Source organism: Pezoporus occidentalis, unplaced genomic scaffold (genome assembly GCF_034315485.1).
Source record: "Pezoporus occidentalis ecotype Australia unplaced genomic scaffold, CSIRO_AGI_Poc_V1 ctg179, whole genome shotgun sequence".
NCBI classification, from domain to species: Eukaryota; Metazoa; Chordata; class Aves; order Psittaciformes; family Psittacidae; genus Pezoporus; species Pezoporus occidentalis.
Window position 1 is genome coordinate 138,822 of NW_026913629.1, and position 27,184 is coordinate 166,005.

General features: G+C 57.9%; 3 protein-coding genes across 8 annotated transcripts in view; 2 read left to right on the top strand and 1 right to left on the bottom strand.

Moving 5' to 3' along the window:
• The window catches only part of AP2B1 (adaptor related protein complex 2 subunit beta 1), a 78,875-nt gene extending 68,810 nt beyond the window's left edge, over positions 1-10,065 (top strand). For all 3 annotated transcript variants that reach the window (XM_062614876.1, XM_062614878.1, XM_062614877.1), the window contains 2 exons: positions 6,690-6,844; positions 7,853-10,065. In XM_062614876.1, coding sequence (XP_062470860.1) covers positions 6,690-6,844; positions 7,853-7,927 — 230 coding nt within the window. In that variant the 3' untranslated portion in view covers positions 7,928-10,065. The remainder of the gene's footprint in view (positions 1-6,689; positions 6,845-7,852) is intronic.
• A 1,844-nt stretch (positions 10,066-11,909) lies between these two features.
• Positions 11,910-18,807, top strand: RASL10B (RAS like family 10 member B). 4 transcript variants are annotated; one of them, XM_062614866.1, is made up of 4 exons: positions 11,910-12,217; positions 14,849-15,175; positions 17,398-17,442; positions 17,883-18,807. In XM_062614866.1, exons 2-4 carry the CDS (start codon positions 14,960-14,962, stop codon positions 18,318-18,320), a joined length of 699 nt encoding a protein of 232 aa, XP_062470850.1. In that variant the 5' UTR covers positions 11,910-12,217; positions 14,849-14,959; the 3' UTR covers positions 18,321-18,807. The 4 variants fall into 4 exon arrangements, with proteins under 4 accessions (XP_062470850.1, XP_062470848.1, XP_062470851.1 ...); XM_062614864.1 differs by lacking the exon at positions 11,910-12,217 and adding an exon at positions 12,471-12,992; XM_062614867.1 differs by lacking the exon at positions 11,910-12,217 and adding an exon at positions 12,480-12,992 and having other exon boundaries at positions 17,318-17,442; positions 17,883-18,297.
• Positions 18,808-21,288: 2,481 nt separating this feature from the next.
• GAS2L2 (growth arrest specific 2 like 2) lies at positions 21,289-26,617 on the bottom strand. Its single transcript, XM_062614854.1, has 7 exons — positions 26,196-26,617; positions 25,725-26,094; positions 24,898-25,133; positions 24,038-24,145; positions 23,393-23,489; positions 22,815-23,067; positions 21,289-22,638 (listed from the first exon to the last, which is right to left on the bottom strand). The coding sequence occupies exons 2-7, from the start codon at positions 26,080-26,082 to the stop codon at positions 21,510-21,512; spliced, it is 2,181 nt and encodes a 726-aa protein (XP_062470838.1). The 5' UTR covers positions 26,083-26,094; positions 26,196-26,617; the 3' UTR covers positions 21,289-21,509.
• Positions 26,618-27,184: the final 567 nt, after the last annotated feature.

Sequence of the window (27,184 nt, forward strand, 5' to 3'; positions counted from 1 at the left end):
GAGAATGTGTTACTAGCTCGCAGGGAGAGCACAGGAATGCCGGGTGGTTTCTCTGCAGTGCTATCCGCAGCCATTGCCAGGACTCAGGTGGGAAGAGGCTTCTCTCAGTGCTTTAGCAAGAGCCCTGGATGCAGTGCCTCTCCTGAGCACAGTCCATCACTCGGGATGCTCGGGGGCGTGCAGGACCTGCCAGCCTCTCTGGCTTATGTATGAGAGAAAGTGGGTCATGTCTCATAAACAGATTTCAAACACTTCCATCTGCTGAGGCTTTTGGGTTTGTGTTTCCGCTGCAGACATCTCCTCCCTTTTGCAGCTACGTGTCCATTTCCTTCCTTGACCACCTGGGCTTTGGCACAGAGCAGGCCAATACCTTGCAGGAGGGAAAATTAGGAAGGTCTTGTGTGCTTTGTCTTAGTCCCTAGTGCAACCCTGCCTGAGTCTGCTGCTTACCTTGATTTCATGTAAGTGTAACCTCCCCTAGTACGGACCATCCTAAGAGCATCAAACCCTGCCTGAAAAGGGATCACCCCAAACCCCATGGAGTGCTGGGCTCCCAGCATCCTCAGGGATGGAGACTTCTCAGTGTGGCAGGTGGCTGGTGGTGCACAGCAGGGCAGAGGCACAGACAACCTGGTTGAGCTGTGTTGACAGTTGAATCCATCTTGCTGCAAGTTTATACCAGAGCAAGGATGCGTGTCTGGCCGTGTGCTGCAGTAGGGCAATAGTCTTTCAAGATTCACAGTCTTGATCACTTAAATCCAGTGAAAATAGTCTTAAGACATCTCCTTTCTTCCCAGAATAGTAACTGGGTATAAAATCTTTCATCTTTGTGGAGGAAAGACTGGTTCATTTTCAAAAGACTGTCTCGTAGGAGATGCTTAACCAGAATAAAGCTCTCAACTTGGGCTGGTGGCAGTTCTGTTGTTCACTGATGAAATACCACCACGTGCAGCTCTCCCATCAGCACATAAAACAAGGTGCACACAAGGGCTGCCGTGGCAGAGCTGCGCAGAACAAAGCCTGCAGATTTCAATGGCTCCTGACTAGACCTTGGGAGACACTGGGTTTTTGCAGCCCTTCAGCACGGGCAGAGAGCTTCCAAGCACTGCCAGCTCTGCAGAGGTGTGCAGCCACCGTGCGAGTCGTTATCCCTGCTCTCGTATCCGCTGGGATAACTAATTCATGCTGCGCGTGAGCCCACCCACTTGGTGGCGAGTCGAGGCTCGAGGACGCAGCACACCATTCATGCTTCAGTCTGATTCCAGCTCAGTGACGTGAATTAAGCTGGGAGCTGAAAATACCTCTGCTCCCAGCTGATGTGCCCTGGTTGCAGCTCTGCCAGCCACTGCAACAGAGCTGCGTGGCAGCCGCAGGTGATGGATAGACAGAGTGCCAGGCGACATGTGTCTGCTCCTGGGCTGAGGGCTGAGCAGAAGTGTGGTCCCTGCACCCTCAGTGCCTGCTTTTCTAACTGTAAAGAGCCTTTGCTTTCCTGAGTGCTCAGATCTGTGCTGTTCGTGTGCCACGTGATAAGTGGGGCTGAAGTTACGTGTAGACACGCAGGAGGCCCTGCTGAGCAGCTGAACGGGGGATGCTGATTTATTCAATGGAGAAACTGGAATTTGAATTCCTTTTTCTTTAGACCAAAGTGAAAGGGGCTTGGAACAGGGATTTTAGCTGTCAAAAAAAAGCAGCTTGTGTGTTTCATGTGCACCCAGAGCTGTCTGTCACGGTGCAGCAGTCACCTTACAGCACCTCCTGTGTGTACTGCAGGCTTTTGCCCAGATTCCTTCCTTTGTTCCTTCAAGCAAAAAGGAGATAAACACAGTCCATCAGTGGAGATGCTTGTCTGTGAATCAGTGCTCCCAGGCCTTTGCAGGTAAAAGATCCATCCTGTGCCCGCAAGCCGAGCCAAATAGGGTTGACTCAAGCTTTGGTGGTTTGCAATGAGGGTGGCAGAGAAAGCTCCAGTCCCTGGCAGCTCACCCTGTAGCAGGGCACAGAACAACCAGAAAACCTTGGCTGCTGCAGGCTGAAGCCTAAGGTACCAGGCTCTGGGGCCTTTCAATGGTGAGGGCTCTCCACTCTTGATCCCAACCTCCAGCATTTTGGTTTCCAAACAGAAAGCAAATCCTGAACCCTTGAAGGTATTCCCACAGTTCCCAGTGACTCAGTGAGAGAGGAGTGCTTACTGGGACTCAGGTTCCCACCAGTGAGAGCTGGCAGTGGTCTGAGGCTGTTCTTTAGGGTTGGAGCTGGATGGCTTTGGAGGAACAAGTCTCTCTGGAGTTGTATATCATGGGGTCAGGGTGCACTTAGGATGCACTGTACATCTTGAATTCACTGGAGCTCTTTCATGTGCCTGCCTCTTAGGACGAGGTTGTGATAGTTCCATGGAGCAAACCATCTTCAGAAATAGAACTTCTAATGGAAACACAAGGTCAGGGCTCTATCCAAACATGCTCATCTCTTATGAATCCAGTGCTAAGTTAATTGAATTGGGGTGGGCTTAATGAAAATAAAAGAATCTAGTGCATGAAAATAGATCCCTAGACTGTTATATCTCCAATAATCTGGGTGCAGTTGGTGTCACTGTGCCAAGTGAGGTTTCCCCTGCATCTGAGCACGCGTTAGAGCTCGCTTTGCCTGTTTGCACATGCTAAGTCTGATTGAATCTGAAAGGACTGTTACGTTAAGTTAAAGTACACAAACCAGATTAACTTAATGTTTTCCTTTCTCTAAATCCTGCTTACCCAAACCCATGCAGTGAAAGAGGATGAGCTGACAGGAGGGGCAATTAGTTGCTGTGCTCTTCAGTAGCTCTAAGAGCTTTGGGTTTGCTTGTTCTGCCCCACAGTTTGGTGTGAAACAACAGTTATTAGTGTTTGGAATTCATTCTGGCTTTATTGGAACGCAGCGGTCACTTTGGTTCCCCAAGTAATTTGCTAATGCTAGAACAAAGAGAAATTGGATATTCTTGCTGGAACCCGAGGGATAATCATACACAAGCTTCTCTGGTATGATCTTATTCTGGATGTGCAAATCTAGTAACCTGATCATTTAATAAATTATAGAACTCGTGTATATTCCATGTCTTGGAAATGAGTGTGCTGTCATAATATTGACCAGAGTGCCTCCCCACTAGATCAGAGTCTGCAAATGCATTTGGTGTTTTAATGCAGCTCTTGGCTGGATGCTCAGAACCGTTCAGTTGTTGCTGGGAATGGCGTGGGGATGTTTCCAGCTACCACAGCATAAAATATAGTCATTAAATTTTACTTCCTCGTATCCAGGGCTTGTGCAGAACACCACAAAGGCCCAAGTTCAAAAGAAGCTGTATTGGTGGTGCTGCTCCTGAGTTGTGCGAGTCCTCTGGGAAAACTCCTGTTGTTGCCAGCTGGGCATCTCGGCTCTTTGAGTTTGAAGTGAACTTCTTAAGTTGCAGGGGTAGAGGATTTAAGCATGTCCTTTGCTTTACCCAGAAGGAGAGTGCTGTTGGAAAGAACTGGATTAGTTCAGTGCAAAGGAGTAGCCCTTGTCCAGCTTTCTTCCCTATGTGCCTGTGTTTCCATGTGTGCTGTTCACTTGTTGGGCTGAGGCAAGGGAAAGAAGTCTGTTTAAAAAGCAGAAGAAAAGGAAAACAACCAAAAACCAACCCTAAAAGATGGACTGATGTTAGAGGCTTCCCTGGCCTTGGGGATGGGGAAGTCTTTCTGTATCCTTACATTGTTCTTCAAGAAGGCTCTGAGAACAAGCCTTGGGCCAAAAGAAGCAGCCCTGCAGAAAGTTACTTAACAAGGTCAGGCATAGACTGTGCTGACTTGCAGGAGCACTCAGGTGGCTCTGGTTTGCAGTCACCAGACCCCATGTGTCGGGGGGCACACATAGCAGCATGGCTCAGCCCTCCTTCTGCCTGTGTTGTGCACTGAGCAGGGCTCCAGTGGGTGCTGTGCTCTCACTGAGGGAGCAGCAGAGCTGGGCTCAGTGCTCTGCTCCCAGCAAATATCTGCCTTTTTAAATGTATTTATCTTTTAAAGGCTGTGCTGTCACATGGCATTAGCAGTCCTGCCTTCAGCCAGGCACAGCCTGGCACTGTTGCTTAGCAACTCTGCCCCATCTCCAAAATCCCAAATCCTGACACTCCGGGAGCACAGGAGGGATGGGAGCTGCTAACTGGGAGAAGAAGGGGTAGGGTCTCACCAGCCCCCACAACTGTGCTGAGAGAGGAGCAGGAGGAGCCAGGCAAGCCAAGCATCAGAACTTGAGCCTGCTCACCATTGCTGTGGGTGCCTGCTTGAGACAGGGTATGTTTTGGTAGGGTTTCTTGCACTCTTCAGAGAGTAACTGAGGTCAGACAGAGAGGTGGAAAACAGGCTTCCCTAGGAGTGTCTTGCCTCAGTTTCCCTCCCTGTATCCCCCTACAAGCATGTCCCTGTTTGGAAATCTGCTCTCCAGCAAAGGCAAGGCTGTTTAAGTGCAGGAGGTGCCGTCAGTTGAAGACTGGCATAAGGGTAGTTGCTCTGCAGCCCCATCTCGCCCACTGTGCCCCCAGAGCACAGCTCCCTGGGCAGCAGGAGCACTCACTTCCTCTGGTGTGTAATGGGGTAGCAGCTCCACAGCTGCCAGAATTACAGCTTCCCAGTTGCAGCCTTGCTCCCAACCTGCACCCATGCTCCCTGGGGAATGCCTTTGCTGTGACTGTGGATACGTAGATGGCTGCCAGCAGGTCTAAGGATGACTGGAGAAAGCCCGAAACCCTTTCCAGCAGTTCCACTTCCAGGATATGTGTCCAGAGAGAGTTCAGACTGGTAAGGTTTAACCACAGCCTCTTAAAACTGGGCAAACAAAATCACAGTTAATACCACCATGCCTTGCAAATGAGGATGTAGTCTCTGAGCCAGTGCTTGTTGAAAACCCTGCCTTTTAAAAGCCCTGGAGGCTGCTCTCGTTGGCTGGGGGGACACAAAGAGATGGGATCTTGGGCTTTATCCCTGGGGAGTGATGTCTCTCCCAGCCATGCTCTGTGTGAGCAGAGGACTGCTCTGCATTCCCCATTTCCCAAATCTGGATGAGTTTGTTGTATAGAGGAGGAGTAGAGGTGGGAGGAGGAGACAGAGGGAATGAGGGTTTTTAAGCAAAGGATCCTCATCAGTTACTTATATCTGCCAGTTTCCATAGTAACTGGGGAAGAGAGAAAACCTAAATCTGAGTGTATCTGGGTAGCTGGATGCCTGAACCCTCCTCGACCTGCATGTGGCTGCTCTGAAGCCTGGGGACCAAAGAGGTTCAGCCCAGCTGCAGGCAAAGGGTCCAGGCTGCCTGTGGAGCTGCTCTGCAGCTCTGGTTATCAACACTGCCCTGGGGAGAAGCAGTGGGTCCAAGTCTCTGCATCAGTGTGTAGATTCACAAGGCTCTTTCTTTCCTGCTTCTACCATTCCCTGGCACATGTTCCCTCTCTCATCCTTACATGTACTTGCACAGACTCGTGTCCATTCTCAAATCTAGCACTGATGCTGGCAGATCTTGGTGGTGTTAGGTGCAGGGATGGATTAGAGCTGCATGGTCACTTTGTGCTGCTTCTCTGCTGCTGTCTTGCTCCTCGTGCTCCTTGAAATGGATCCCACATTCCCAGTCTCTTGGCTTTCAGCACAAATTGGTTTAGGGCCACTTCTCCTGCTTGCTTGCTTTCAGAAGTGCACAACCTCCTGATAATGGCCCAGCACAGACAGGGCATTCCATCCTGCCCTAGCAGAGAGCTTGAATGAGTTCAGTTTCTCCTGTTGGACACTAGGGATGGAAATTTGCCAGTGGTGCTTGCCATGGGGGGAGTCCTCCTCCCTCAGCCTACCACCCAGAGTGGGAATGTGCCCCTCTTACTGGCATCCAGAGACTGAGGTTTGCTCTATGCCATGTTGAGAAGCTGCCCCTTGGCAGCCAGAGGCCACTGATTTGGGTCTTTGTGCTCTGCATATTTGCCTGGGTCCTTGTTTCTTTGAAAGGCCCCGTAGAAATAACGTGTCGTGCTTCCATCCATGCAGGCCTCCAGGTGAAATCACACATCTGGGAGTGCTGAGGTTGTAAAAGCTGCATCACAGTCCTGTGCTGTCTAGAGGCAGATGTCTGTGGGTTTTTACACTTTCAAGTAATGGCTTTAAAATGAAAGGGAAGGATTTTTACTACCTGGTGGGACATTGGTTTGGTCAGAAGTGTCTGTGCATGGGGGAAGCAGGAGGGAGCTGTCATGGTTGGGACAGGACCTTAGAACCAGGTTCCCAAGTGAGCCTCAGGCAGTGATCTTTGTTCTTCTCTGTCTTCATCTTCTGGCTACCTCCAGGTTCCCTTGCCTGGGGCTGGTTGGGGGCTATAGATAAAGCAGAGTCCTTCCACCCTCTGAGCTGCAGACTCACACTGATAAAGGCAGTAAATCCTGAGCATCCCAGAGCAATGAGCAGTAAGTGAAAGCCCTGCATGATGGGCCAATCCATCACAAGGGTTAACAGCCTGAAAGGAATGAACTGGAATTTTTTTCTCCTTGTGTCATGTCTGCTCCTGTCCCCAGGGAAAACCCTGGGACAAAAGTCAGCATTTCCTTGTGGGCTTGCATCCTGGGATTGCTCCTCTGGGCTCTCCTGTCTCTGCCCATGATGAATCTGAATTAACAGATGTGTTTTTCCTCTGTCTCTCTGAAGACACTGTCTCCAGCAAACTGCAGAATAACAATGTCTACACCATTGCCAAGAGGAACGTGGAGGGTCAGGACATGCTCTACCAGTCCCTGAAACTCACCAACGGCATCTGGATCTTGGCTGAGCTTCGCATTCAACCGGGGAACCCAAACTACACGGTGAGGTGCTGGGCTGCAGTGGGCACATGGGGCAGGCTGGGATCTTTCTAACTCACATCACACACAGTGATTTCTCCTGGTGTGTGTGTGTTTTGTTGGGGAGATCCTGTTAATTGACGGGGGGAGGTTAGGAATGCCCACGGAACTGGGGAAAAACAAGTGAGAAACAACAGGATTCCACTGCTGTGTTACCAGTGAGCTGGGATAATGCCCGCTCAGCAATGAGCAGCTACTTGCCAAGGTTACCCAGAGATAAAGCCAAGAGCCATTAGCGAGGAAGCATTGCCAGGATGCACTTCCCCCTCTCACAAACAAGGACATATTTATGCCCTGCCGTGTTCCCGCAGCGCAGACCGGCTGTCTCGATGTCACAGCCTCTTTGGCCTTGTGCTGGCATCAGCCTGGGGCTGGTGCAAAGGTGCTCTCTGTTCCGGGCACCTGCATGTCTGAGCATCCTGGTGTTAACGGATTTAGCTCCTGTTGGAAGCTGTTCCAGGGGTTTCCAGAAAAACCCGTGGTCTGAGAACCTGGGTGGGAGCGAGCGTTGGAAGGTGATTTAAAGTGTTTGCACAAGGATTGATGCTGCAAACCTGATCTTGGCCTGATCCTTGCCTTAGAGAGGGCTGACAGCAGCCAGCTTTGTGTCCATCAGGAGTGAGCCCCCGGGTTTAGTGCTGTGACTTATGGCATGAGAGCAGGCGAGTCCCTTGTCTCAGATTTGGGGCGTCATCTCCTTCCTTCATGCGTGCAGAGGCGCATACATTTGTTAAGGAGTTTGGGAAGCCCACAGTGGGAGTTTGCTTTCATGTACCTCCTCTTGCCTGTAGCAAGCTCTGAAAAGGCAGTTTGGTGACGAAGCAGAAATGTTCAGGTTGACTGCCATCAGCCACGTCCATGATGCGTGCAACCCATGCTGTAGGTCTGATGTTTCCAGTTGCCTTCCTGGAGACGGTAGGAAGCTCCTGCCTCCCCTTGCACCACCGCTAACCTCTCCTCTCCTCTTTGCAGCTCTCCCTGAAATGCCGAGCTCCCGAAGTGTCCCAGTACATCTACCAGGCCTACGATGCCATCTTGAAGAACTAACAGGAGATCAGCCTGTGCCTCACCCTGCGGAAGGAGGCCGGGAGAAAGGGGTGCCCAGATCCTCCTTCACCACTAGCGCAGGGGAAAGCACTCTTAACTGGAAGCAGCTGTATTCATGTGTAGGATGTCAGTCAAAGGCACTGATTCAAGGTAGCAATTAGTATCCACGTGCTAACGATGATAGGGAACAAACCCCTTTGGTATTTTTAGCGTCCATGGAGTTTGTAACCACTGCTTCGACTACTCCCACGTCCCCCTCGCCCCTCACTCCTTGTCCGTTCTCGTGGGCTTCTCCATCTTGTGCCAATGTCCAGTGTTTTCTAAATGGCTTTAGGCGTAGTTCCGGTTTTGTAAACTCATTGGGGAAAAAGAGACAAGCAGAAACCCATCCGTCGGCTCATTAAAACAAGGTGAAAAGTGTCGAAAACGTTAACACTGCACTTTATTTTCTATTTTTATACTTTTGGGTTGGTTTTTTGAGTTTTTTCTATTGGAATTGGCTTAAAGGGAAGGTCATTCCAAGGAAGTAGTGGGGGAGCTTTGCAGGGATGTCAGGCTCTAGCAGGGTGAGCACAGCCTCGGGGCATTAGGAACAGAGCCATCAGTTTGGTCCGTGGAGGCGGATGGAGCCTTATAGAGGGGTTTTTTACTACACTCGTGCTGACAGCTTCAGCTCTGCTTTTGATGGTGTTTTCACTCCAGCCATCTCCCTGGCTCATTAGCTGCTGATTGGAGAAGTGAGGCTGCTTTTGCGTGGGGAGAAGCTGCAGACCTGGCTTGGTACCAGGTGGATGAAATGAAGGAAAAGAGCCCACTCTGAGAGCAAAAGGCTCCAGGTATGCTCTCTGCATCCTCACCCATCTGCAGCCCCTCTTCTTGTGCTTTCCGTGCCTGCTATGGCCAAACTGCCTTCTCAGCTGTCCTCTGAGCTGTGCCACCTTCACCCAGCGCTGCGCTAACCCCTGAGGCTCGTGGTGGTAAATCCAACTGTGCCCCCTGCACAGGGGGGTGGCTGCTGGCTGTGTCTCGGGTGCCAAAGGGACCGGAGCTCCTTCTCCCTGTGCCGTCCCCCAAAACCCAGGCCATGGTGTGATGGGAGATGCTTTGGGCTTATGGTGTTTGCTCCCTGCCTGCCCGGGGCCTTCAGGCTGGGCTGAGAGTCCAGCAGATGGTGGAAGTGTTTCTTCCATGTGCAGCTTGGCTCTTTGTGCCCAGAGACACACAGGAGCACAGAGGCCGTTTTGGTTCCTGCTCTCACCCCGTGTCCTGAGCAGCCCCATGACCTGGTCCCTCTTTTCCAATCTCTCCTTAGGGCCAGGGCTGCTTCCCTTTCCAGTCCATGCCTGCGGACTCGCCACATTGCAACCACTAAGGGCTGCAGCAACAGCAGTGAAAGCAAAGCCTCTTGCATGTCCTTGCTCCATCCATAGCTTGTCCTGCTTGTATCACTAACCAGAGTGGCTTTGCCCTCCCCAGCATGCATTGATGCCATCTACTCCCCAGCAAGCAAAGCCTCCTACGCATAGCAACCCCCATGTTGCCTTTTTAGATGCCACGTTCGAAGTCCATACATGTTTTATGGTGGGAGATAGTCCATCAGGGCTTTGGCATTGTCTGCAACCAGGAAGTCAGTGCAGGGAAAAGGCTACAGTGCCCTGGAAGAGGCTCCAACAGAGAGCTGAGGAGCTCCGGTTGGAGCTGCAGGACCCCAAGGAAGGTGATGTCCCTGTGTTAGGAACCCCTGTGCTCTGGCTGGGGGGAAAGTAGGGCAGAGCTGGAGCAATCCAGCCCTTGAGCCCCTGCCTGTGTGTGCTGGAGGTGATTTGCAGAGCATCCTGCAGCAGTCATTCACAGAGCAAGTACGGAAGCACCGGTGGCACCGAGTGTGGTGCTGCGTTGGGGCAGGGAGGAGGGTGTAGCTTTGATGCAAGGAGGGGTTGCTGAGCACCCCCTTCTCTTGCCTTGATTTCCCGGCTTTTTGGGTGCATGCATGGGTGTCTGCACTGCAGGGCAGAGCCTGGGCTCCCTCAGTGGTGGTTGCCCTCTCCCACCGCGCTGCTCATCCAAGCGTTGGCCGCGTAGTTGTGTTGCTCTTCAGGCTTTACCTGCCCTCCGTGTCAATAAACTCATTTCCACGATGCTGTGGCTGCGCGTGGCTCTGTGGGGCTGGGACGAGCACCCAAGTCCTGTGCTTTTGGCACTGCCTGTGGGAGCAGGCAGGGCTGAGGGCTGCATTCGGTGGGAAGGAGGCTGTTTGCTCCCTGGAGCCTTTCGCCCTCACTGCAGCAGCCATTTCTATGGAGACACCCCCCCAGAAACAGGGGCTTTCAGGGCGAGGAGGTTGCAATCATCCTCGATCCTCTGCCTCTGGCTGCTGCTCTCTTTGCATCTCAAAAGGTGGCAGGAAAAGGGCACTTGCTTGCAGGGGGCACTGGCACCTTGTCACAGACGGCCTCTGACAGGGAGCCGGAGATGGATGTACCCATTTAGCCCTTGCTGGGCCCCAGGTGGGCTGTGTGTAATGGACCTGCTTTGCCTGCAGTGAAACGGTGGACTCAGGACAGTCGGTGATGCATTTGGACTGCTCTGGCCTGGTGCTGGTGTTTTCCAGAGAGTTTTCCCATCGCTGGTGCTGCCTCAGGCTTCAAAACCTCTGGCCAGAAATGCAACACCACAAGCAGCAGAGCAGCTGCATCCCTTGCCCTGCCCAGCCTTGCCTTTGTGGCACTTGGAGACGAGGCCGAGGGTGCTCTGTGTTGGGATGGTTTTGTGTTAGAAGCTGGTGTGTGTCTGTAGCAGCAGTGAGAGGCTGGTTTGGGGTCACTGGTGGTGCTGTTGTGTCCCTTCATGCATCCCCTTGTGTGCCTGGGGTGGGATGGGGTGGTCATTGCCCGCTGTGGGGCTGGGGCTGAGCCTGGGGCAGCATTTGGCCCAGTTAAAGGTGCTGCAAGATGCTGAGGTCTGTGCTGAGCTGGCTGCTGTCCCCATCACATCCCATGGCAAAGGGAAAGGGTTTTGCCTCCTTCCCTGTTCTGCAGAGGTTCCTTGGGCAGGGATTGGTCTTTCCTGGTGCTCTGGGTTTGCAGCAGGCGCATGGCATGTAAACAGGGACACACCGGCCCCGGGCCATCCTGTACCTTGCACACTGGGTTTGCTTCATTAACAGCATGAGCCTGTGGTGCTGGGAGCTCAGGGGCCACCAGAGCTCTCTGGGCTGGCAACTGCCACAGGGATGGATGGGGCCTTCACCCTTCCTGAGGCCCACGCTGTGGGGCAGGGACCCCTGGATGAAGATGCTGTGCTGAATGGGCTCCCCCACGCCCTGCTGCTCCTTGCACCCATCCTGCTCTATGCTGGTACATGTGCTAAGGGCCAGCACCGGGTGCCAGCAGATCCCTGAGCTCATGATGCAGCACGGGGAGAGGATTTTCGGGCCGACCACGTGCCGGGACACGGGAGCTCTTTGATGGATGGGTTTAGGTTTGCGTCGGATGAAGCTCGCAGCCAGTGGGGATGTGCCGGGATCCAGCCCCGCTCCCTCCCCCTTGCCTCCTATATTAAATTTCACACATAAACCTGCAAGCGAAGAGCATCTCGGAGGGAGCTGCTAAAAATAGCCCGAGGCTGGAGCCTGGATTGTGCGGGAGGGTTCCTGTGCAGCCGCGATCCCTGCCCTTTCCCAGCAATGTTCCAGGGCTCCGGGCTGCTTTATGGCGATGCAGAGAGAGGAGCTGGGGAAGCAGAGCAGCATCTAGGGCTGGTGATAACCCCCAGGGACGCATCAATACCTCCCTAGCTGTGAGCATCAGGCACCTCCACGGGGAAATGAGCCCCGAATGAAAAGCCTGGGTGTAATGTGAGGCACGAAGGGGCTCTGACTCTCTCTGAGGTGTGGGGTGGTGCAAAGGCTGCCCTGGGGTTTGCCCTTGTCCCCCTGTGCCCTGGGGCTGTGTCTGCTGTCCCCGTTCCCCCAGGAAGGGCATGGCAGTGTGTTTCCCCTCCTCACCCTGGAGAAGACCCCCTGGAGGTGATGTTATTCCCGGTGCTGATGAGGCTGGAGGGGGCCCAGCCGTGCTGTGGCCGGTGTTGGGTTCAGCCAAGCCTGCGTGACCGCAGCCAGAGCCGTGGGGACACCCTGGTGCTTGGTGGTGGCAGGGGGACCTGCAGCGGGGCTCAGGGGCCGCTTCGAGGAGCAGAGAGCTGCAGGGAGCCCATCGGCAGCGTGTCCTGAGGGCCTGCACCAGGCTCCCGGAGCTGTGGCCAGCATCTTCCTCACTACCCGGCCTGCAGGTAAATGCATGGTGTGGGGTGTCCCAGAACTGCAGCAGCAGTGTCCTTCCCTTGGTGGGCACTGGCAGCACCCAGGGACAGCGGCCCAGGGGTCTGGCACATCGGGGATGAGGGGATGCGCCTGAGAGCACAGGAGCAGCGGTGTCGGAGGAGGGAAAGGCTCCTCGGAGGGGTCCTACCCCCCGTCCTCAGAGGAGTCTGGCCCTGGGGGGGTCCCACGGATCGGGCATGAGGACACAGACACTGCTTGGCGCCGGCGAGGGCAAGGCTGAGGGTGTTGCACCCAGCACACTGCAGGGGGGACATGGGAGGGTCTTTTCCCATCGGCACCTCCCCAGAGCCCCGGGAGAAGCCGCTGTGTCCCTCCTGGCTTCCTGCGACTCTGTCTGGGCATTCCCTGCCTCCTTTCCCGGGCGCTGCCTCCTTCCCTGCCTGGCCACCGCCTGCATCCCTCCCCGGGCATCCCCTGCATCCCCGCCTGGGCAGAGCCTCCCTTCCCACCGCGGGCTCTGCCTGCATCACTCCCGAGCATCGCCGCCTGCATCCCTGCCTGAGCGGTGCCTGCCTCCCCCCGGGCGCTGCCTCCATCGCCGGCACCTCCCGCCCCGTGCCCCCGGCCGGGCTCCCCCGCCGCCGCCCGGCCCCTCGGTATCACCGCGCCGGGCCGCGCCGGGCCGGGCCGGGGCTCTGCAGCGGGGCCGCCCGCCCCGCTCCGGGCTCGCCGCATGGCTCCGCCGCCCGCCGGGGCGCCGCCGGCCCGAGCCGCCGCTGCCAGGTAGGGGGGGACCCGCCGGGAACGGGGACGGGGGGGGACAGGGGCGAAGTTGCCGCTGGGCAGGGCCGGAGGACGGGGGGGAGCCGGGTCCGGAGGGGGGGGGGTCCCTAGCGAAAGTTGAGCTCCGGTGCTCCCCGGTTCCCCATCCCCGCCGGCCTGGGGGGTGCGTTTGTCCCCGGTACCCCCCGAGCTCCTCCAGCCCCAGCGCCCCGGTGCCGCGGATGCTGCGCTGCCGCCGCGGAGAGCATCCCCCGGCTGCGGGGTCAGGGCTTGCGGGGGGCAGCGCTTGCCCAAGGTCGCGCCGGGGCCGGGGCCCCCTCCCCGGGGCAGCCTCCCCCTCGCCTCCCGCTCCCACCGCGTCCCTGCTCCACGCCTCGGCTTCCCACGGAGGCAGGCGGGTCGGGATGCGATGCTGTAGGGTGCAAAAGCGTCCTGGGGCCGGCTTGGCTCATGCATGGCCCCCGGGTACCAGCCCGGAGGAGGCCGGCGTTTTTGGGGTGGCTCAGCCCGCTCCGGGGTGAGGGTCTCGTCTGTGTCTCCATCGCCCTCCAGCCCCGCATTGGAGCGGGGTTCTGTGGGGTTGTCCCTGCAGCAGAGTGGCCCCCGGGGACTTGCAATGACAGTGCTTTCTGCGGGTGGAGAAAGGCCCCAGCAGGGCCGGTGTGGGGGCTCCTGCACCCCAGTGTCCCTATGGAACCACTCCTGGGGATGGGGTGAGTGGGACCCCGAGGGCAGCAGCAGCACCGCAGGGGACGCTCCCAGCACCATGTGCCATGCATGTGCAGTGGTACCCAGTCCAGGGCACAAACCTGCTGCTGCCCTGGGGCTGGGTCAGGCCCTGCCAGCCCCAAGCCCTTGCTGTGAGGAGGGTGAGGGATGGTGGCAGCCATGGCCCAGCTTGGGGTACCACAGGAAGCCCAGCAATCCCGGCACCCAGTAACCAGGGCATCCACGTCCAAGCTCTCCTGGGGCAAATACCTCCATCAAGCACTCAGGACAGGGTGGTTTGTGCCTGCTGCTTTCTGCCAGCTCAGGGACCGCTGCCCTGTGCTTTGGGGATGGTTTGCAGGGAAAACGGACCAGAGCATCGCACGTTGCTGAAAGCATCTGTGCTGGGATTAAGTACAAGCCGCTTCTAATGATGGGAGCAAGCAAAAGCGGGACCCAGCCCCTCACCCTCATTGTTTCCATCATAGCCCCTGGTTGGGAACCTGGGGCCAGTAGGTGTTTGGGCTCCTTGACTCTGCTCCTTCATCCTTACGTGTGGGCCATCACCCTATGTCCCCCCCTGCATGTGTGGCCCTGCCCCGGGTTTCTCTGGCCTTAACACATGCGCCAGCAGCTCATGGGCTCACCCCGTCAGCTGGCTCAGAAATTAGCCTCCATCAAGTTAATTGCCAAACTGCTCAAAGCCTGGAATTAAACATTAAAGCTGTTGCAGCACAGAGCGATCTCCCCCCCCACCCTAGCAAAAGGCAATTCCAGCTGTCCAAGCGGAACGAAGATGGATTCTCTGGCTTGGGGCAGCACCGGGATGGAGCAGCCAGTGAGGGTCCCCATGGATGCTGTGGGATGAGCCCCCCCAGTGCTGCAAACCCTGAGCCACGCAGACCCTTTCCTAGAGGTTTCCTTGCTCTGGTACCAAAAGGGTTGAATAATGGAGCTCCTTCCTGGCATGGAGTTCACCCAGATCCTTGGCTCTGCAGGGTGGGAGCCCCCGAGGGGGGGAACACTGCAGCTCCAAAGCCCTGGGGGACGCTCCTGCTCCCCGAGGACAGCTCAACCCTTTCCCATGGGAAACGCATCCCCTGCAGGTGCACCTTTGGGATCTGACCATGTCCTCCTTGGCCTGGCAGTGACAGGGGAAATGCATCCTGAATGGGGCTGAGGCCCCCTGCGTGGGAATATGCAGCCTCGGCACCGCAGGGGCAGCAGCAGGGCAGCAGCCGGCGCGCGGCAGCGGCGGCATGGTGGCAACGGTCAAGATCGCCGTGCTGGGAGCGCAGGGCGTGGGCAAGAGTGCCATAGTGCGGCAGTTCCTCTACAACGAGTTCAGCGAGGTCTGCGTGCCCACCACGGCCCGGCGCGTCTACCTGCCCGCCGTCGTCATGAACGGCCACGTCCACGACCTGCAGATCATGGACTTCCCCCCCATCACCGCCTTCCCCGTCAACACACTGCAGGTAGGGCCGGGGCCTCTGCGCTGGGGTTGATCTCTATAAGGGGGATCCCGGGGCCTTCTCTTTCAGGGGATGCTTCTCCCTGCGCTTGCTGGTGTGAGGGATCGCGTCCTCGTGGCTGTTGGTTGGGATAATGTGTCTTTTAAGGCTTTCTCACCTAAAATGATGGCGAATGTGGGAAGGACGGTGCTCCTCTAACGATGCCCGCGGTCCCATCCAGCTGGGTGATGGATCCCAGTCAGAGCTGGCACCAGCAAAGGGAGCACGGCCAGAACCAGGGGTTCCTGGAGATCCAGACCCCAATGCACGCGCTGCCCGTGCCAGGTAGCGCAGGGCTGCACATCCCCTCCTGGTGTGATTGTCACCACCCCACATCTCTTGAGCACTGAGCCCACCAGCACCTCCTCAAGCTCCCCTCAGGTGCTTCCAGAACAGCCCCAAAAGGCTGCATGGGGTCCTAAAGCCTTGCCACCAGTGCTGCTTCAAGGGGGTTTAATGGGGAAGAAGGGGATTTTAGGCTCAAGCCATAGTGCACAAGTTGTGCCACTGCTGTGGGGAAAGAAGCCGTGGCTGAGGGCAATGGGGCACCTCCATAGGAGCTGGGCTCTCTCTTATATCTAATCAGTGTAATGGTATCACTCTAGTGCCCCATGGGGACGGGGTTATGGGGCCTTGTAGTGCTCCTGCCCTGTGCTGTCAGGTGGGAGGTGACGGGGGAGCTCCAGGGGCGAGGAGGAGGTTTAGGATTAATCGGTGTGTGCAGGGAATGAAAGGTCAGTGCGAGAGGCAGCCCGGAACAGCAAAGGGTGAGGTACTGACACGGCAGCGACGCTGCCACACTCCGTTAACTCCCTGCCTCGCTGGGCTCGAGAGGACACAGCCGGTGGGAACAGATGGAGGTTTCCTGGGAAGAGAGGCTGGGCACAGGGATGGCTCCAAGGGGAAAGGATTGCGGTGGGGGATACACGGCTCTGTTTGCTGGGAGGCTCCGTGGCCAGGAGCAGCATCCCTGCTGGTGGCTTCCCAACATCCCGCTCCCACATGGGACCCTCCTCCAGCCTGGAGCATCCCGGAACACCTGCCCACACAAGGAAAACCATCCTGACATCACAGCCCCGCAGTGCTGGAATAGCTGCAATTTATGGATCTCCCAGGTGTACCGGGACTGAGGGATGCTGCCGCTCCATCCGCCCGCACCGCTGTGACACCGAGGAGCTGCACAGCACCTCCTGCCCTCGGTGTCCCAGCTCCTTCCCCTGCTGCAGTCTTTGATGGAGACCAACCTGCACCCAAAACTTTCCCCACTTCCCTTCAGTCCTAGGTCTTGCTTTGCATCATCCCAGTGATAAACCCAGCAAGGGATGATTCATGGTACCAAAGAGGTTTGCTCAGGAGAAGTGATGCCTTTCCTCCTCAGTGCATCTCCAGTGGTGCTCAGGAGGGTTTGTGGTGCTGTCAGCATGGGCTGCCACTCCCGGCACTGCTGCTGCACTGGGGAAATGGCTGGAAGTGGGACAGATCCTATAGCATGGAAAAAATAATCCTGCTATTTCTGGAAACCCAGAGCTTCCCTGACAAAGTGTATTCCTTACAGCTCCACACTGGGGCTGTGGAGAGGCCACCCCTCCTGCCTCTGCCCCGGCTCCCAGTCCCACAGACCCCACAGCAGCCGCTGCTCCTCTCCTGTCCCCATATCCCCTCCAAAGAGCCCTGCTGTCACCTTCCCCCTCTGACCCACAGGGATGGGGATGCATCCTCAGCATCCTCCTCGCCTGCCCTGCCTGCAAGCCAGGGTGCATCCCTGCTTAACTACAGCTTTGGAGGATGAAGCTTTTACATCCGGGGCAAGGGGTGCATTCAGCCCCGCTCCCAGCTCACCCCTGGACCAGTGGGCATCGATCCTTGCTCAAGAGAGGAATTGGGGCTGCAAATCCCATTTGTTCTCCTATGGATTACTGAGGGGAAGAAGGGATCTCTGGAGATGGGGTGGCTGAAGGGCTGTGGGGGGCAGATGCAGCGTCGCAGGGATGGGTGAGGGCAGAGCAGAGGTGAGATGGGTGCTGGAGAGCAGGCACCCAGTGCAGGGCATCTCCCAGGCACGGCGCCGGGGCCGAGCCAGGATTGATCCCTCTCTGCACCTTGCAGGAGTGGGCGGACGTGTGTTGCAGGGGGCTCCGGAGCGTCCATGCCTACATCCTGGTCTATGACATCTGTTGCTTTGACAGCTTCGAGTACATCAAAACCATCCGCCAGCAGATCCTGGAGACGAGGTAGGGATGCATCCCCCCGCAGCGCAGTGCTTCCCTGCTCTAGGCACTGGGGATGTGATACTGCAGACTGGGACAAAGCCCCTCTGCGGGGCTGGGAGCCCTGAAGCAAAACTGGACCTGAGGGCAGAAGGAGCTGGATGAGGCTTGGAGCAACCTGGTCTAGTGGAAGGTGTCCCTGCCCATGGAGCTGGATGAGCTTTAAGGTCCCTTCCAACCCAAACCAGGCTGGGATTCTACGACCCCGGACGGGTATCACCTGTGGGTGAGGGCAGAAAGCAACTGGGTCTGACACAATGCAGGGCTGGCCACGAAGAGGGATGAGGCAAGAGGAGTCGCATCCCTCTTGCCAAGCCAAAGCCAAGAGCTGGTTTGGGATGGGTTGGGGTCAGCGGGCCCATCATCACGCTGTGCCCTGTCCCCTTTCTGTGCTCTCTCCGCAGGGTCATCGGCACATCGGAGACACCCATCATCATCGTGGGCAACAAGCGGGACCTGCAGCGGGGCCGGGTGATCCCGCGCTGGAACGTCTCCAACCTGGTGAAGAAGACGTGGAAGTGCGGCTACATCGAGTGCTCGGCCAAGTACAACTGGCACATCCTGCTGCTCTTCAGCGAGCTGCTCAAGAGCGTGGGCTGCGCCCGCTGCAAGCACGTCCACACCACCATCCGCTTCCAGGGCGCCCTGCGCAGGAACCGATGCACCATCATGTGAGCCCCCCCGGCCCCCATGGACCCCTCTGGCCGTGCCATTGTGGCCACCCATCCTTGGGGACCGCGGCTCCCCGGTGTCACCGCTCTATGGGAGTGATGTTGTGGTGGAAGCGGTGCTGGAGGCACCTCGGGGTTTGCTGCCCCGCCAGCGCTGGTACCCTGCGGTGACATATGGGGACGGTGCACCTTGGACAGGGTGATGCCATGGGCAGGAGGGTGGCCGGGATGCCTGGAGAGAGCAAGGGGTGAGGGAGGACCATGGTTAAAGTGAGCCCTCCCCAAGCCTCCGGCACTCGGGGTCAAAGCTGTCCTGGTTTGTGTCTCTGCGGTGCCTGACATGCTGTATGGCACGGGGGGGGGTAAAGGAGATGCCTCAGGTGGTACCCACAGGTTGGCTGTTGGGTCCATCCTTCCCTGGCATCTGCTGCCTGCCATCACCTGCCTCCTGGAAGGGAATTGCCCAGTGCCTGTGTCCCAGCGTGGCTCCATCCCTGCGGCACGGTGGAGCTGGGAGTCCCCCCTTCAGAACTGGGGTTCCTCTCCTAAGGGCAGAGCAGCCTCCAGCAAGAGGCCGGGTCAGAGGGGCTCTCTTTTGGCTCGGTTGGGTCACATTTCCAGGTGGAATTTCTGGATGAAAGCAAGAAAGGTGGGGGGGGGGGGGAGGAAAATGCTAAACTACAGCCCCCATCCTGCTCCTTACATCCCATGGGTGCTGCGTGCTGCTTCCCCAGGGCCTTGAGTCCCCCTTTTCCCCCAGTTCAGCCAAGGAAGGCTCCTCCTCCCCACGGCCTGTGGAACACCAAATAACCCCGGAATGCTGCTTGCCGGGCAGGTCACCCCTCCGCTACCTCGTGTCCCGGGCTCAGCGGGATCCAACCGCCCCCCGGTGTCCCCAGGGCAGCCCCTCACTCCATCACCCCACACCGGCTTTCCCATCGGGATGCTCGCCTCCATCCATGTGCGATGGCAGCGGTGCGAAGGCATCCCCCAAAGCAATAGGGACCTGGACTTTGATTTCCAGTCGCGTTCCTTTTTTTTTCCCTGTTTATCCCTAATAGGAAATGGAGGCCTCGTTATTAGGTTTTAATCTTCCAGCTTGTTCTACACCAGATTGAAGCTCATCCTTGTCTTCTGGTGCCAAGGGCAGCTCCTGTTAGGAAATGGTGCTGGGAGGATGTGCTGGTGAGGTGTTGTGGTGCCTCCTCCTCTGGCTCCCTTTGGGACATGGGGAAGTGCATCCCCACCTCCCAAAGCAGGATGTGATCCATGGATGTGATCCATGTCAGTGGTTTCTGGTGTGACAAAGGCGATGCAGGTGTTCCGCAGCGCTCTGGCTCCATCTCTTCCCCCACTCCAGGTTTCCATCCCACAGCAGCACCGCTGTGCTTTGGGGGGCACTTTCCACTCAGTGCATTTCATGCCCCATGAGCTGCCCTGCAGCCCAATGCTGGGGGGTTTGGGGTCACCCTGCTCCTCTTTCCCACCCCCGGCACCCAAACCCCATTCCCCTTGCTCCAAAATGGTAAAATAAGGGAAAACCAAGAGAAAAGGTGGTGGAGGAACACAGCTGCTCGGAGGCAGGCAGTGGCACCCATCCCCATCCCTCGCCTTCATGGCAAACTGACCGGGCTTCCTCATGGCCCTGACCTCATCCCATCAGGATTTATGGACACGTGTGAGTCCACGTTACCGGTCTCTGGTTGGCTTTACCCCTCCAAATTGTTTGAGAAGGAAACTCCTTGGTAAATGCTAATAATAAAGCATTTCTAAAGTGCTCCGATGTACACATATCAACGACTAAACCAATACATTGTTTGTTATAACCCTGTAGCCTGCAGTTTATAGCACAATTAGTTACCGGTTTTTATAGCATCTGTTTAGTATTTTGGAGAAAAAGAAAGAAAAAGTTATAAATATAATTGTTATATTCTATTGCACTTTATAGACAAAGTTATATTAGTAATAATAACTCACTGCTCTGACAGCATTTCCCAGCTCCCGAGATAAAGGGGGCTACAAAGAGCTCCTTTCCCAGGAGGAGGGAGTATGTGGGGGTACCCACAGGGAAAGCAGGGCTGGGAGGTCTGGAGCATCCCAGGCTGGCAGGGATCAGAGCAGCAGCTGCAAGAACCCTGCTCCTTGCCCTTCAACACAAAGCCACCCTGGTCCTGCTTGGACCAACCTGCTCCTGAGCCCGGCAGAGGCTGAGGATGTCCCCAGGGTGGTGATGGGTGCGCGTGGTGCCTGGGCTCGGTCCAGCCCAGCAAGGATGCTTCTCTCTCCTCCTCCTCCTGCCCCCGTGAGTGTCCCAGTTGCCTGGACTTGGCTTTCCTTTTCCCCCTGGACCTCTTGTTGGAGCTCCCCGAGGTGTCTGCACCGCCTGTGACGCCCTGCACTCCCTCGTTTGAAATGGAATTAAAAATCAGGTCTGTCCCCTTGTTCCGTACCCGCCTCGCTGCTCTTTGCCCGTGCCACCAGGTTCCGCTGTCGCAGCTCTCGTACGAGGGGCAATGGGCCAGGGAGGGGGAACTGGTCTCTCCCCTGCCAAAGGAGCAGTTTTGCCACCAGCTTTGGCATCCCCAGGACCCCGGCGCTCTCCTTTGCTGCTCCTCTGCAGGGGTGTGGGTCTGGCTGATTCCTCTCTCGGAACATGGGGTTCTTCTGGCCCCTATGGGGCTCTCAGAGGGGTGTTTGCTGTGCAGGAATTCCCTTCGCCATGACCCCCCATCAAGATCATCCTCTGTCCCTCCCCATCCGTATGGAAAAGATGCTGGAACAGAAGAGCTTTGGTATGTCTTTATTGCACAAACACGGACGGGTCCATGGCTGCAGGCGATGACCCTGGGTGACAGCCACCACACTGACCATCACCACCGCCCCCCTGGGTCTCCCACCATAAAGAAGCCCACGGGGCTCAGCAAGGGTCACTCCTCTGAACCCCCTCCCTCCAGTCTTTAAGGCTCTTGGTGCTGTAAGAGGGTTGTTAATCCTGTTGTACAGATGGGGAAGACTGAGGTATGAGATGGTCTGCACTTCTGGGTGCTGAGTGCGAGGTGTCCCCACTTTGTGGGGCCAGCTGCACCCCTCTTCCCTGCAGAAAGCACCCCATTCTCTCAACCTGGGGCTGGATTTTTCCACCCAAAACCGGCACAAGAGCGCCTGCTGAGGAGGAGAATTAGGGTGGTCCACAACCAACTCCATGGGGAAGGAGAAGCTGCAGCTCCAAAAAGCAATGGGGGGACCCCTTGGGTGTCCTGGGAGCAAATTCATCCTTCCCACACCAACCTTGGGTACCACAGCTCCAGCTCCAGCATCACTTAGGACAAGTGTAGGGTCCAACCCTGCTGAACCTGGGTGTCAGACCCACGCCTCCTCATCATCCTCAGTCAGCCAGGCACCGCTGTCAGCCAGTGATGGCTTGGCCATGGGATGGGTGCTGCTGGGCTGGGGGTGCCGGGGGAGCCCCGTGGGGCGATGCTGACCCCGGGGGACTTGCGGCCGCTGCCCCATTGGGGTGGGGATGCGCGAGGGCCGCTTGCCTGGCCTGTGGTCCCGCCGGGGACGCACCTTGGGCCGCAGCTTCAGCTTGTAGATGGAGGGCACGCGTTCAGGCTTCTTCAGGCACCGCCGGGGCTTGGGGACGCTGCCGGCCCTGGCTGCCCGCAGGGTCTGGGCCCCCTTTGCTGACCCCTCTGCCTGCCCCTCATCCGGGGGCACAGTGGGCTGTGGGTCAGCTTGTGGGACCATGCTGGGGACCCAGCTCCCCGCAGGGCGCAGGGGTTGGTGCCCACGGGAGAGCTCCTCCACTACCTTGTCATAGCCAGGGGGCTGCGCGTGCCCCCGGCACCCCTGCATCCCCTCACTCCCCACAGCAGGCCCACAGGCTCCCCCCGCTTCATCCACCAGCTCCTCAGCATCCCCAGCCCTTGGGCTTGGGGCTGGGGGGCACTGCTGGGGGGCACAGCCCTTGCACCCTGGGGTGGGGGGCCGGCAGGAGGCTGGGCTGGCTTTGGTAGGGGATTTAACGCTGCTGTCCTGCTTTGGATGCTGCCTGGAGGGGGTTCGGGGTGACAAGGGGTGGCCCCGGCCAGGGGCTCCCCATCTCCCTTCCCGCGGGCTCTGTGAGTCACCCTGGTGTGGGGAAGGGGCATGGACCTTGATGGGGCTGCGGGCACGGGGGTGCAACACAGCAGGGACCCCCCCTTCCTGCGGCCTGGCTGCCTCCGCAGGCAGTTTCCCCCCTTGCTGGGTGGGTTTTGGGGGTGCTGGTGCCAGCCGGGTGCTGGGTGCCCTGGGCCTGCCCCGTGCTGGTGCCATGGGGGATTTCACTGGGGTGCTCCCATGCAGTGCCCTGCCCTGCGCGCTGGGGGCTACACGGGAAGGGGTGGGTGCCCTGCTCGGCACCCTGCAGGCGGAGCTGGGTCGAGCGGGTGACCTGGATGGTGGCGGTTGCCGTCCCAAAGGGGGAGCTGATGGCTCTCGGGTCCTGCAAGGGGAAAGAGGGGAGAGAGGGGCTGGGGAGATGCTGCATTCCCCCACCCCCCATTCCATCCCGCCTGGAGCCGGGCACCTCCAGAAGGGAGAGGGAAGGGAATGCAGGGATGTGAGGAAAACTGCCCAAAGCGGATGGTTTGGGGCACGAAGCATCCCTGCATCACTCACCTGCCCGAAGGAACCCTCCGGGGCTGCTCCCGGCGGGGGCTGGCACTCACTGGGTGACCTGAGCCCTCCGGAGACGGGGGCCTCGGGCCGGGGGGGACTCGGGACCCCCATGTGACAGGGGGCAGGGGGCTCTGCGAGCGGCTGACCAGCACGGTGGGCTGGGGCTGGCCGCGGCCCTTGGCGGCTGGGCACAGCCTGATCTCGTGCTGCACTTGCTGCTGCGGGCTCCTGCTCTTCAAGGCTTGTTTGTGAGCTGTAGGGAGAACAACGCGGGGCTCAGCACCGCTGCCCGTGCACCCACCCATCCACCCACCCCCCCGGTACAGCACCCCCCTCCCCAGCCGCTGCTCAGCATCCGGCCCCTCCGGGATGCTCCCTGCAAAGGGGCTTTTGGGGACCGGCTCCATCCATCAGTCTGCCGTGACCTCTAGCGGCCACCGAAGCCAACGAGAGGCCCCGCAACCACGCAAAGCAACGGGGCAGGGCAGGAATGAAGCCTTCCCCTCTGTTAAACGGGACCCAGACCCACGGCGGACCCCCCTAACCCGAGCCGCAGGTCTGGGGATGCAGGGACTCACAGAGCGAGGTGCAGCGGCACGGGTCGTGCTTGTCCAGGTAATGCTCCAGTGTGTCCCAGCCGCCCCCGACCCGCACCATGACGTGCTCCCGCAGGATCTGCAGGGGATGCCGTGTGCTGTGGGACCCGCTGGGACCCACACCTCTATAGGGAGCCTGCTGAGCAGGGCTTTGAGGGCTCTGGGCTTGCTCTAAGTGCCACCGGGTCTCCCAAAGGATACAGCTTCATCCCTGGCTCTGTGCACTGAAGAGGGGCAGGTGGGGGGCTCAGCTCCCGCTGCCATCCCAATGGGCACATTTCATCACCCCGAGGAGAGTGGGGAGCCTTGTGGAAAACCCCGCTCCACCATCACATGCTGAGCCCTTTGGGATGGATCCAGGGAGGGATGGAGCATCCCAGTGTTCCCACTGCTGGATAAGACCTGGCTCTGGCTGGAATGGCAGGTTTTGCCCTGTACACATGGGTGGTTATATCCATGCAAACATGTACTGCAGGGCTGAGCCTCCCTGCTGCCCAGCTTTGGGGATCACAGTCAAAACCCACACATTGACCCCATTTTGGGGGTGGATTATGGAAGGGGCTTTGTGGCAGCAGAGTAAAATTCCTGCTGCCTGCGCCCTAAAAGCTCGGGGCCAAGCAGACTCACCCGGACAAAGATGAGGGTGTCAGAGTCACCCACACGGTATTTCCCTTCGGATATCTTGATCATGGGGAACTGGACGGGGCAGGTACAGCGGCTCACCAGGTGCTGGACCTGCAGGCACCAGGGATAGGTCCTCATCGTGGTCACTGGGAAAGGTCCTGGGGTGGACATTCCCATCCATCTCCATCCCTATCCCTATCCCCATCGCCATCCCCATCTCCATCTCCATCATCTGTCTCCATCTCCACCTCCACCCATCTCCTTCTCCATTGCCATCCCTTTCCCCACCCATCTCCATCTCCACCCATCTCCATCTCCATCCCTATCCCCATCACCACCCCCTACCCCACCCATCTCCATCTCCATCCCCATCCCCTTGGCCTTCCCCATCTCCATCTCCATCTCTCTCCATCTCCATCTCCATCTCTCTCCATCTCCATTGCCATCTCCACCTCCACCCACTTCCATCTCTATCTCCATTGCCATACCCTTCCCCACCCATCTCTTTCCATTGCCATACCCTTCCCCACCCATTTCCATCTCCGTCTCCATCCCCATCCCCTACCCCACCCATCTCCATCTACATCCCCATCGCCATCCCATTTCCATCTCCATCTCCATCTATCTCCATCTCTGTGACAATCTCCACCTCCACCCATTTCCATCTCCATCGTCATCTTTACCTCCACTCATCTCCATCCCCATCGCCATCCCCTTCCCCACTCATCTCCATTGCCATCTACACCCATCTCTATCTCCATTGCCATACCCTTCCCCACCCATCTCCATCTCCATCTCCATCTCCATCTCCATCTCCATCATCTCCATCTCCATCCCCATCCCGCTCCCTGCCCCTCCAATACCATCTGGTCGAGGTGGAGGTCCCGTGGTTTCCGGGGGGCCCGGGGCAGGGGGATGTCTGTGGGTGGCAGGTCCAGCTCCTGCCGCAGCTCCTCCTCGATCTCCTGCTCCATCTGCACTAGGGTTGGGGCGCGCATCCCGAAGCGGGCGGCACGGCGCGCCAGCTCCAGCAGGCACAGCACAAAGTTCTTCTCATTCTTCCTCAGCACCAGGTCCTCCGTCTCGAACATCAGCACATCTGGGGCAGGGCAGGCTGGGCTGAGCTAGGGCCGGTGCGCGGGGATGGGGACAAAGGGGAATATGGGGCACAGGTGGAGTCAAAATCCACCCGAAGGGATGTTGTTCCCTGAAGCCATCCCTCTAGGAATGGTCCCATGAGAGTTGGGGTAAAGAAGCCTTCTTCTTGAGCATCCACAAGTGAAATCACTGTGGCTCTCTCATGGCATCCCAAAGCCACAAAACCCGGTGTGCAGGGGTTGTGTCACTCCATGCCTATGCTTTTCCCAGGCACGCACCGATGGTGGGGACAGGGTGAGAGACCCTTTGCTCAGAGCCAGGACTGCTCCTGACGGGATGATGTTTGGGATCATGCCGTAGCATGCATCCTTTCCAATTCCACCCTTCCAGCACCCAAGCAAACACATCATCCGAGTGCCAGCACCCTGCTGCCAAGCCTGGAGGAGCTTGTGCAAGAAATCCCAGCTCTGGGACGTGTGCCCATGGTGCTGGGTGGCACTGGCTTTGTGGGACGTATGGGGAAACCCACAGGGCGATGCCAGGAGCAGCCATGGGGGAATCGCACCCAGTCATGCTCAGCCTGGCACCTTACCTTTGATATCCATCTCCTTCCTGCACCACTGGATGAAGTTGGAGACGTTGTCCCTAGCCTGGAAGGTGCCGGGCTGCGCGGCCACGTTACAGGCGACACCGGCAGCGGGCAGGCGGAGGTGCTGGGCTGCATCGGGACAGGCACGGGAGAACTCCGCGGCCACGTGGGTGACGTTGTTGGCGTGGGAGCAGAGCACGGAGCCCGTCTCCAGCGCCTCCACGAAGGTGCCCACCTCGATGTCCAGGTCATAGAGCTCCTTCAGCCACTCGGCCAGGTCCTCCTTCATGGCATAGAGGTACTGCTCGCTGGAGCGGTAGGGACGGATGCTCCGCACCGCCGGGCACGGCGGCCCCCACATTTTGCCATAAGACTGGGAGGAGATGGAAGGGGAAGGGTGATGGGGACATGGGTGGTGTGGACACGGGTGATGGGGACGTGTCCCCAGCCCACCTCCCCACCGGCCACACTCACCTGGTGCCGCGTGCTGTCGGCCACCCGGGATGGCGACGCCGTTGTCCCGGTGGTGTCAGGAGCCCTTCTGGGCTCCGAGGGCTGTAACGCAGCGTGGGGAAAGGAAATCGCCCTCCTGGGCAGTGGGTGTTTTGTTTCCTTCCCAAGTGCTGCTCCCTTCTCCTTGGTGACAAGGGACCGGCTGCAAACACTCCCCGTTAACCCTTCAGCACCTGCTCCTCCTCCTGCTCCTTCTTCCCCAGCCACCCCAGGGCTGGATTCTCCCAGAGGCCCCTGGATCTGGGGCAGGAGGCGGTTAGGGAGCAGCTCCTCAGCATCTCGAGTTGCTCACAACCAAAAGAGGGGGGATTTTCCCCCTTCACACCACCCTTGCACCCACCTCCAGGATCTGAGGGCCCTACAAGATGCATCTTCAGGGCTTGGTACCCTGAATTACAGCCCTGAGGCGATCACATTCTTTGCACCCATTTCAGAAGCTCAGGCGCAGCTGAGGTGCCACCGAGTGCTGTGCAAGCCCAAACACACCGTGGTGAGGAGCCAACCCAAACAGGGGACCTCCAGCATGGGTGATGCTGGGCAGGGCTCCCTCCTCTCTAGATGGGGTGCCCAGAGGCTGAGCTCTGTGCAGGTCCAGTGTGAGGACCTGATCACATCATGGGGGTGATGCTCACACCAGTCCCCCTGCATCCCTCCTGTCTGCTCCATGCAGCACAGCAGCACCAGGAGCTGGAAAGCCAAACCCTGAAGCAAGAGCTTCCCAAAGCAGTGGGGATCAGGGCAGAGAGGCCTCGGAGGGGGCTGATCCTGATGGAGACACCACTGCCATGGATTGCTCTGTGCTTTCCACCAAGACATGGAGCAGGGACTGAGAGCCGAGCAGTCCCGGACCCCTCTGCTCCCCCTCCATCAGCTCCTCCCAGCCACAACCCCCAGGCTGATCACAGCATCTTCACTTACCCCATCATTTGCTTTCATCTCCTGATAAAAAG